Source organism: Catharus ustulatus, chromosome 30 (assembly GCF_009819885.2).
Source record: "Catharus ustulatus isolate bCatUst1 chromosome 30, bCatUst1.pri.v2, whole genome shotgun sequence".
Lineage (NCBI taxonomy): Eukaryota > Metazoa > Chordata > Aves > Passeriformes > Turdidae > Catharus > Catharus ustulatus.
Window position 1 is genome coordinate 2,896,953 of NC_046250.1, and position 9,453 is coordinate 2,906,405.

Below are 9,453 nucleotides of genomic sequence, written 5' to 3' on the forward strand. Positions count from 1 at the left end.
CTGGAGGGATTTGAAAGAATCCTGGAGAAAAAAAAAAAAAAAAAAAAATCCGGATTTTTTCTGCTCTGAGCCCTCCCAACCCCTCCTTCCCAAATTTTTTTTTTTCATGGAAAAACCCATTTTTTCCCCTTCTCTCCTGGGGATTTCCACATTTTTTTAGTTTCATTTCTGGCTACCCTCGAATTCCCGAATTCTTTTGAATCCCAGAAGTTTCCAACTCCGAGAGGGACGATAAAAAATGGATTTAAAAAAACAAAAAAAGCGGATTTTTGTGATGTTTTTGTTATTTTTTTAACCCCAAAATTCTTTTTCGGAGCCGCCTCCGACCGCAGGAATTTGAGGAGGAGGAGGAGGAGGAGGAGGAAGAGGAGGGGGAGGGGAAATCATCAACTCCAGCTGTTTCCAGCTGTTTGTCCCCAAATCCTGATTTTTTGACCCATTATCCCAATATTTGGTCAATCATCCCGGTATTTACACCAAAAATCTATTTTTTTAAACCAAATTATCCCAATTTTGGGCTCAAAATTCCAATATTTATGCCAAAAATCTGATTTTTTTGGCCCGTTTTCCCAATTTTTGAGCCCATTATCCCAATATTTGGTCAATTATCCCAGTATTTACCCCAAAAATCTGATTTTTTTGTCCATTATTCCAGTTTTTGGGCCTATTATCCCAGTTTTTGTGGGGGATTCCAGGATCCTTAGGGATTCTGCAATTCTGGAGTTCTGGGATTTTGGTGTTCCAGAATTTTGGGATCCTGGGATTTTGCAGTTCCTGGATTCCAAGATTCTGGGGATTCTGGAGTTCTGGAGTTTGGGATTCTGGAATTCTGGGATCCTGGGTTTCTGGGATCCTGGGATTTTGGGGTTCTGGGATTCAGGAATTCTGGGAATTCTGGAATTCTGGAGTTCAGGATTTCGAGATTCTGGATTTTCTGGAATTCTGGGATCCTGGGGTTCAGGAATTCGGGATTCTGGAATTCTGGATTTTCTGGAATTCTGGGGTTCAGGAATTCTGAATTTTCTGGAATTCTGGAATTCTGGGACTCAGGAATTTGGTATTCTGGAATTCTGGAATTCAGGAATTCTGGATTCTCTGGAATTCTGGGGTTCAGGAATTTGGGATTCTGGAATTTGAGATTCTGGACTTCTGGAATTCTGGAGTTCATGAATTCTGGATTTTCTGGAATTCTGGGATTCAGGAATTCTGGGGTTCAGGAATTCTGGATTTTCTGGAATTCTGGAATTCTGGGGTTTCTGGAATTCTGGGTTTCTGGGATTCCTGGTGGCCCCAGAGCCGCAGGATTTCGGAGTCGGGGAAACTGAGGCACCGAGGGAGAGCCTGGGGGGCTCCGGGGGCAGAATTCCGGACAGAGCCGGACACTGGGGACACTGGGGGACACTGATGGACACTGGACACTAATGGACACTGGGGGACACTGCTGGACATTGGTGGACACTGGACACTGGTTCACTGATGGGTGCTGGACACTGCTGGACACCAGCCACGGGTCACTGGTGGACACTGGTGGGTGCTGGACACTGCTGGACACTGGGGGACACTAGGGGACACTGGACACTGATCATTGGTGGGTGCTGGACACTTGGGGGACACTGGGGGACACTGGGGGACACTGGGAAGGCCGGACACTGGTCACTGGTGGGTGCTGGACACTGTTGGACACCAGTCACGGGTCACTGGTCATCACTGGTGGGTGCTGGACACTGGGAGACACTGGACGTTGATGGACAGTGCTGGACACTGGTCACCTGTGGGTGTTGGACCCTGGACACTGGGGGACGCTGCTGGACACTGCTGGACATTGCTGGGCAGTGCTGGACATTGGTCACCCATGGGTGCTGGACACTGGACACCGGGGGACACTGCCGGACACTGGGGTCACCCGTGGGTGCCCAGAACCCCAGAATTCTGGAATCTCAGAATCACAAAATCCCAGAACTCTGGAACCCTAAAATTCCAGAATTCCAGAACCCCAGAATTCCAGAACCCCAAAATCCCAGAATTCCAGAATCCCAGAACTCCAGAATCCCAGGAACTAAGGATTCTGGAATCCCAGAATCACAAAATCCCAAAATTCTGGAACCCCAGAACCCCGGAATTCTGGAGTCCCAGAATGATAAAATCCCAGAATCTCAGGAACTGAGGATCCCAGAATTCCAGAACCCCCAAATCCCAGAATTCCAGAATCCCGGGATCCAAATATTCTAGAATCCAAGATCTCAGAAACCCAGAATTCCAGAATCTCAGGATTCCAGAATCCCATCAACTCAGGATCCTAAAATCCCAGAATTCTGGAACCCCAAAATCCCAGATTCCCAGATTTCCAGAACCCTAAAATCCCAAAATCCCAGAATCCCAGAGTTCTGGAACCCTAAAATCCCAAAATCTCAGAATCCCAGAACCCCAGAATTCCAGAACCCCAAAATCCCAGAATTTCAGAATCCCAGGACCCCGGAATCCAAAAATCCCAGGATCCAAAGACCCCAGAATTCTGAAACCCCAAAGATCCCAGAATTCCAGAATCCCAAAATCCCAGAATTCCAGAATTCCAGAATCCGAAGATCCCAGAACCCCAAGATCCCAGAATTCCTGAACCCCAAAATCCCAGAACCCCCGAATTCCAGAATTTGTGGCACCAAAAAACCAAAATAAAAAAAACCCAAAACAAACAAACAAACAAAAAAATTAAAAAATAGAAAAAATAGAAAAAAAGATTAAAAAATAGAAAATAAAAGAAAATAAAACAGAAAGCAACTCCAGCTTCATTCCAAGATTTCTCCCAGGGTTGTTTTTGTCCCCTTGGAATTTTTATTCCCTTTTATTCCCTCCCCTCGCGCCCCTTAATTCCCAAAATCTCCTTGTTTGTGTCTGGGATTTTGTTTGAGGTGACATCTGCCACCCAGGAGGGATCAGACACCTTGTCCCCTCTCAATAATTAACTCCGAGGGACTAATTAATTAAATTTAAATTAAATTTAATTAATTAAAAGCATTATTTCAATTAATAATTAAATTTTGGAGCCGAATGGAACCAATCCCAGCCTGGAAAAATCTGAATTTTCCTCCTTTTTTCCTTTTTTTTTTTTTTTTTTTTTTTCAGAAGGGATGTGGGATCAAACTTTGGGATCCAAAATTGGGATCAAAATTTGAGTTTTTGGGATCCAAATTTGGTTTTGCGTTCGGGAACCTCTCGCGGTCTCCTGCTGCCACCTCCCGGTCTTTTGGTTTTAAAAGAAATTTTAAAAATTCCTTGGATTTTCCTTCCCTGCCGGTTTGGGAATGCGGGATGGGAGGAGAAAAATCCCATAAAAATGGGGATTTAGGGTCTGGAATGGGAATTTTGGGGTTGGAATGGGAATTTTGGGGTCGGAAAAAGGGGGATTTAGGGTTTGGATTGGGAATTTTGGGTGTGGAAAAAAAAGGATTTTGGGGCTTGGAAGGAAGAGAATTTTGGGGTTGGAATGAGGGGGATTTGGGGTTTGGAATGAGGATTTAGGGTCGGGAATGGGGAGGATTTTGGGGTTGGAATGAGGAAGGTTTTGGGGTTGGAATGGGGATTTGGGGGATGGAATAAAGGGGATTTTGGGTTGGGAAAGAAAAGGATTTTGGGGCTGGAATGAGCAGAATTTTGGGGCTGGAAAGGGAATTTTGGGGTTTGGAATGGGGATTTTGGGGTTGGAAGGAGAGGCGATTTAGGGTCTGGAAAGAAAAAGATTTTGGGGTCTGGAACGGGAATTTTGGGGTTGGAAGAAAGGGGATTTAGGGTCTGGAAGGAGGAAGATTTTGGGGTCTAGAACGGGGATTTAGGGTCAGAAATGGAGAGGATTTGGGGTTGGAATGAGATGAATTTTGGGGCTGGAATGAGGGGGATTTAGGGTCTGGAAAGAAAAGGATTTTGGAGTCTGGAACGGGAATTTTGTGTCTTGAAGGAGGAGAATTTAGGGTCTGGAATGAGGAGGAATTTTGGGTCTGGAATGGGGATTTAGGGGCGGGAAGGACGAGAAAATTTGGGCAAGAACGAGAGGGATTTGGGGTCGGGAATGTGGATTTAGGGTCTGGAATGGAGAGGATTTTGGGGTTGGAAAGAGGGGGATTTTGGGACTGGAATGGGGAGGATTTATCTGGAATGCAGAGGAATTTTGGGGTTGGAACAAGGAGAATTTTGGGACTGGAATGAAGAGGAATTTTGGGTCTGGAGCAGCGATTTTGGGGTTGGAACGAGGGGGATTTTGGGACTAGAATGAGGAGGATTTGGGATCCGGAATGAGGAGGATTTGGGGGTCTGGAGCAGGGATTTTGGGGTTGAAAAGCGCATTTTGGGGCCGGATATTCCCCCCAACCCCGCCCGTCCCTGCCGGGCTGTCCGGAGCCATCGCGATGTCCCCAAATGTCACCAGCGCTGCAAAAGGAAACCAAAACCCGCCCCAAAAAAAAAAAAACCAACCAAAAAACCAAAAAAAAACCCCAAACAAAACCCACACCCGGTGCAATAAAAACCAACAAAATCTCATTAAAATTAATAAAAATGGATTAATTCCCTGCGGGTTTCGCGGCCGAGCAGCGCCACCACCCCCGCGTGTCCCCAGGAGGGGTGGCCTGGGTGGGACAGGAGGAGGAGGAGGAGGAGGAGGAGGAGGAAGAAGCAGAGGAAGTCCCCGAGTCCCCGCCGGGCACTCGGCAGCCCCGAGGGGTCCCCGCAGCTGCGGGGCTGCTCCGGGGGGGTCCCCGAGATGTCCCCGAGATGTCCCCGCTGTCCCGCGGTGCTGCTGGCGCTGCTGCTGGGGCTGGCTCGGAGCGGAGGTGAGGAAATTTGGGAAATTTGGGAAATCGGGAAATTGGGAAATTCGGAATTTTGGGGTTTTTGGGATTCGGAAATTCAGAAATTCGGAGATTCGGAGATTCGGTAATTCATGGATTTCCGAATTCGGGAATTTGAGAAATTCAGAAATTCAGAAATTTGGAGATTCGGCATTTTGGGGATTTGGGGATTTCAGAAATTCGGAAAATTGGGGATTCGGGGATTTCAGAAATTCGGAAATTTGAAGATTCGCGGATTTCAGAAATTTGGGGATTTGGGGATTGGGAAATTCGGAAATTTGGGGATTTGGGGTTGTCGGGAATTTGGAAATCTGGGGATTTCAGAATTCAGAATTTTCAGAATTTGGGGAATTTGTGAATTCGGAGATTTGGGATTTTGGGGATTTGCGAATTTCTTGATTTGCGATTTCGGGAATTTGGGGATTTGCGAATTTGCGAATTTGAGGAATTCAGGAATTTGAGGTTTCCAGGAAAAAAACCTGGAATGGAGCCGGGGGTTGGCGCGGATTTTTCGAAAGTGGAGCCCGGAGCTCGGTTCCCCTTCCTGGACCGGATGAGGGATTTGGGCTGAAAGTCGCGCCCAGATGTTCTGTGGGTTTTATTTTGGGGGCCTTCGACATCTGGGGCTGCAAAAAGGGAAGAGAAAAGAGAAATTGGCACAGAACCAGTTTGGGATAATGGGGATAAAATGAAATTTTGGGATGGAGGATGGACACTTGACCAGCCTGGGATAATGGGGAGAGTGTGGAAATTTTGGGAGCGGGATGAGGAATGGACACTTGACCAGTTTGTAATGATGTAGAGAGAATGGAAATTTTGGGATGGGGATGAGGAATGGAAACAGAACCAGTTTGGGATGGTGTGGTGAGAATGGAAATTTTTGGGATGGAGAATGGACCCTTGACGAGTCTGGGATAATGGGGAGAGCAGAAATTTGGGATGGGAACAAGGAATAGACACAAGAACCAGTCTGGGATAATGGGGAGAGTGTGGAAATTTTGGGATGGGGATGAGGAATGGACACAGAAACAGTTTGGGATAATGGGGAGAGGGTGGAAATTTTGGGATGGGGAATGGACACTTGACCAGTTTGGGATAATGGGAAGAGTGAAAATTTTGGGATGGACGGGGGGAACAGTCACAGAACCAAAATGGGATGGTGTGGAGAGAATGGAACCCCTGGGAATGTGGAATGGACACTTGACAAGTCCAGGATAATGGGGAGAGAGTGGGAATTTTGGGATGGGGACGGGGAATGGGTCCCTGTACATCCATGGAGCCTCTCCTGGGTCACAATCCAGAGATCCCTGGGGTCACAACCTCCCTCTCCTGGGGTCACAGCCTGGGGCTCTCCTGGGGTCACAACCTCCCTCTCCTGGGGCTCCCCTGTTCTGGTTCAGGCTTTCGAGATCAGGCTGTGACCGTCGGGGGATCGCTGTGCCTGGTGCCGGAGGAACCCCCGCAGGAATGGAGGGAGATGCGCTGGAGTATAGAAATGGATTCAAGAGTGCTGTACACGATCGTGACAGCCAGCAGGAATGGGAGTGTCTCGTATTTCAAAGATTCTTTCCATGGGAGAGCCCAATTCCATCCGGGAAATTTCTCCCTGTGCATCTCCGCGGTTCACAAAGCCGACAGTCGGATCTATACGGCTGATTTCATTCGTTACTTAGGGTTTGCCCTGGCTTATTCTCAGTACTTCCGAGTGTCCGTGTGGGGTGAGTGACTGGGTCCCTGTGTCCCTGTGTCCCTCTGTCCCAGTCCCCTCTGTCCCCTGTCCCTGTCCTTGTCCCGGTGTCCCTCTGTCCCTGTGTCCTTATCCCCTGTCCCTGTCCCCTCTCACTGTCCCCTCACCCTGTCCCTGTCCCTGTCCCTCTGTCCCTGTCCCCTCACTCTGTCCCTGTCCCCACAGACCCCGTTCCAGAGCCATCCCTGCAATCCCAAATCCTCTACCAGAATCGGGGTTGGTGCCTCCTGTCCCTGCTCTGCTCCAGCCCCGCGAACGGGAGCGTTTCCATCAGCTGGGAATGCCCCAAGCACTCCAAACCCACGGAATTCCCGGAATTCCCAAAATGCACGGAATCCTGGGGATCCCCAGAATTCCCGGAATCCCAATCCCAGCGGTTCCAGTGGATGCCAGAAGATGCTGAACCCCAAATTTGTCTCTGCAACCTGAGCAACCCCGCGGACTGGAGAGCGGTGCAGACCTTGCTCACCTGCACAGGTGAGTTTTCCATGGGGATTCCAGGGAATTTCTGGAATTTTCTAGGTTTTAGAAGTCAGAAATGGGAAAAAAAAAAACCTACTGGGAAAATACTGGGGAAATGTAGTATCTTAATTATAAATCTATACAGGCATTTATGTCTATAAAACTTGTATTTATTTTTAGATAAAATATTTATTTGTTAACATATATAAATATTATAGCTATTTATAAGTATAAATTTAATTTTATTATTACTATTACTATTACTATTACTATTACTATTACTATTACCATTACTATTGTTATTACTATTACAATTACTATTGCTAATACCATTACTATTACAATTACTATTACAATTACTATTACAATTACAATTACTATTATTATTTCCATAATGAATTATATATGAAACACAAACATATTTTTATATCTTAAATTCTCATTAATTTCCACATTTTAAAATTCCCTATAAAGCAAGATGATGGATTTGGAGATTTGGGGAGTCCTGGAATGGTTTGGGTGGGGAGGGAATTTAAATCCCCATTTAAGGAATTGAAATCTCAGCCCAATTTGAGGATTTTGAGATCCCTTTCCCAGGAATTCCATGGAATTTCAGCTTCTGGGCAGCGCTGGCTGTGGACGTGGGGCTGAAACTGCTCCTGATCCTCCTTGGGGTCTGCTGGGACTGCCGGAGGAGGAGGAAGGAGAATTCCCGGGCAGGTTTGTGGGGAATGTTTGAGTGGGAGGGACTTTGGGAGCTGTGACCCCAAAATCCGGGAATTCTGAGCCCAAAATCTGGGAATTCTGATCCCAAAATCTGGGAATTCTGATCCTTGGGACCCCTCCTCAAAATCTGGGAATTCTGACTCCAAACTGAGCATTGCAACCCTAAAGTCATGGAATTTTGATCCCAAAATCTGGGAGTTCTGATCCCACACTGACCCTTGGAACCCCAAAATCGGGGAATTCTGATCCTTGGAACCACTGCCCAAAGTCTGTGAATTCTGATCCCAAAATCTGGGAATACTAAACCCTGGAACCTCAAAATCGAAGAGTTTGGAATTCTAGACTTTGGGAATTCTGACCCTTGGAACTCCTGCCCGAAATCTGGGAATTTTGACTCTTGGACCCCCTGCCCAAAACCTGGGAATTGTTATCCCAAACTCACCTTTGAAACCCCAAAATCCGGCAGTTAGGAGCCCGAAAATCTAGGAGTTCTTACCCCAAACTGACCCCAAAATCTGGTAATTTTGATCCCAAAATCGGGGAATACTGACCCCTGGAACCCCAAAATCTGGGAATGGCCCTTGGTCGTGGGTTGCTTAGTAAAGATCTACCTGTCTGCTGAAACCGGGAGGGGCAGTGATTCTTATTTCTGTGAGAGATCTCCTTTATTAATGGATTATTTGTAATAAACCACATGGGGCACTGTTCTTATCTCTGTGGAGATATCTTCTGTTAATGGATTATTTGTAATAAACCACATGGTGCAGTGATCTTGATTTTTTCCACCAACCATCCTTCCTCCAGGAGATGTCTCCTGTTAATGGATTATCTGTTAAAAACCAAGTGGGGCAGAATTTCTTATTTCTGTGTGAAATATCTCCTGTTAATGGGCCATGTGTTAAAAACCAGGTGGGGCAGAGATCCTTATCTCTGTAGGAGATATCCTCTATTAATGAATTATTTTTTAAAACCAAGATGGGGCAGCGTTCTTATCTCTGTGAGACAAATCTCCTGTTCTTGGATTATCTGTTAGATACCAGGTGGGGCAGTGTTGTTATCTCTGTGGGGATATCCTCTATTAATGTATTTTTTTTAAAACCACGTGCGGCAGTGATTTTTATCTCTGTGGGGATATCCTCTATTTATGAATTATTTGTTAAAAACCAGATGTTCTTTACCTTTTCACAACCCATCCTCCCTCCAGGAGATCTCTCCTGTTAATGGCCATGGATCCCACTCCATGACTGACGAAATTCCGCCATCAGCTGCTCCACCCAGGGGGATGAGCCAAGCCTTTCCTACCTGGATAAAAATCTGACATTTGGAACATCGGAGCAGCCTTTTCCCACTGGATTCCAGAGGATGAGAGCTTCCAGACCTTTCTACAGGATCACAATTCCAATAAAATCTCTTCATCTGGACTGCTCCCACCACCCCAGCCAGGGGGTGTCAGGTTGGAGTCTGACTCTGGTCATGGTTTTTTATTTTTATTTTATTTTTATTTTATTTTATTTTTTTTTTGGTTCTAATGCATGATTTTATTTTTTTCTTGTTGTCGTATTAAATTGCATTTCTGACTTGGAGTCTCTCACTGGTTTTGCTTTCAAACAATCACGTCCAGGAATCAAGGAGCCCGGAATTCCAGAACCCCAAAATCTCAGAATTCCAGAATCCCGGAAT

At 46.2% G+C, this 9,453-nt stretch overlaps 1 protein-coding gene across 2 annotated transcripts; it reads left to right on the forward strand.

The window, feature by feature from the left end:
• The first annotated feature begins 4,507 nt into the window (after positions 1-4,507).
• LOC117008592 lies at positions 4,508-9,297 on the forward strand. Of its 2 annotated transcripts, none has more exons than XM_033082567.2 (5): positions 4,508-4,820; positions 6,239-6,556; positions 6,751-7,062; positions 7,645-7,767; positions 8,978-9,297. In XM_033082567.2, the coding sequence occupies exons 1-5, from the start codon at positions 4,751-4,753 to the stop codon at positions 8,992-8,994; spliced, it is 840 nt and encodes a 279-aa protein (XP_032938458.1). In that variant the 5' UTR covers positions 4,508-4,750; the 3' UTR covers positions 8,995-9,297. The 2 variants fall into 2 exon arrangements, with proteins under 2 accessions (XP_032938458.1, XP_032938459.1); XM_033082568.1 differs by lacking the exon at positions 4,508-4,820 and adding an exon at positions 5,507-5,628.
• Positions 9,298-9,453: the final 156 nt, after the last annotated feature.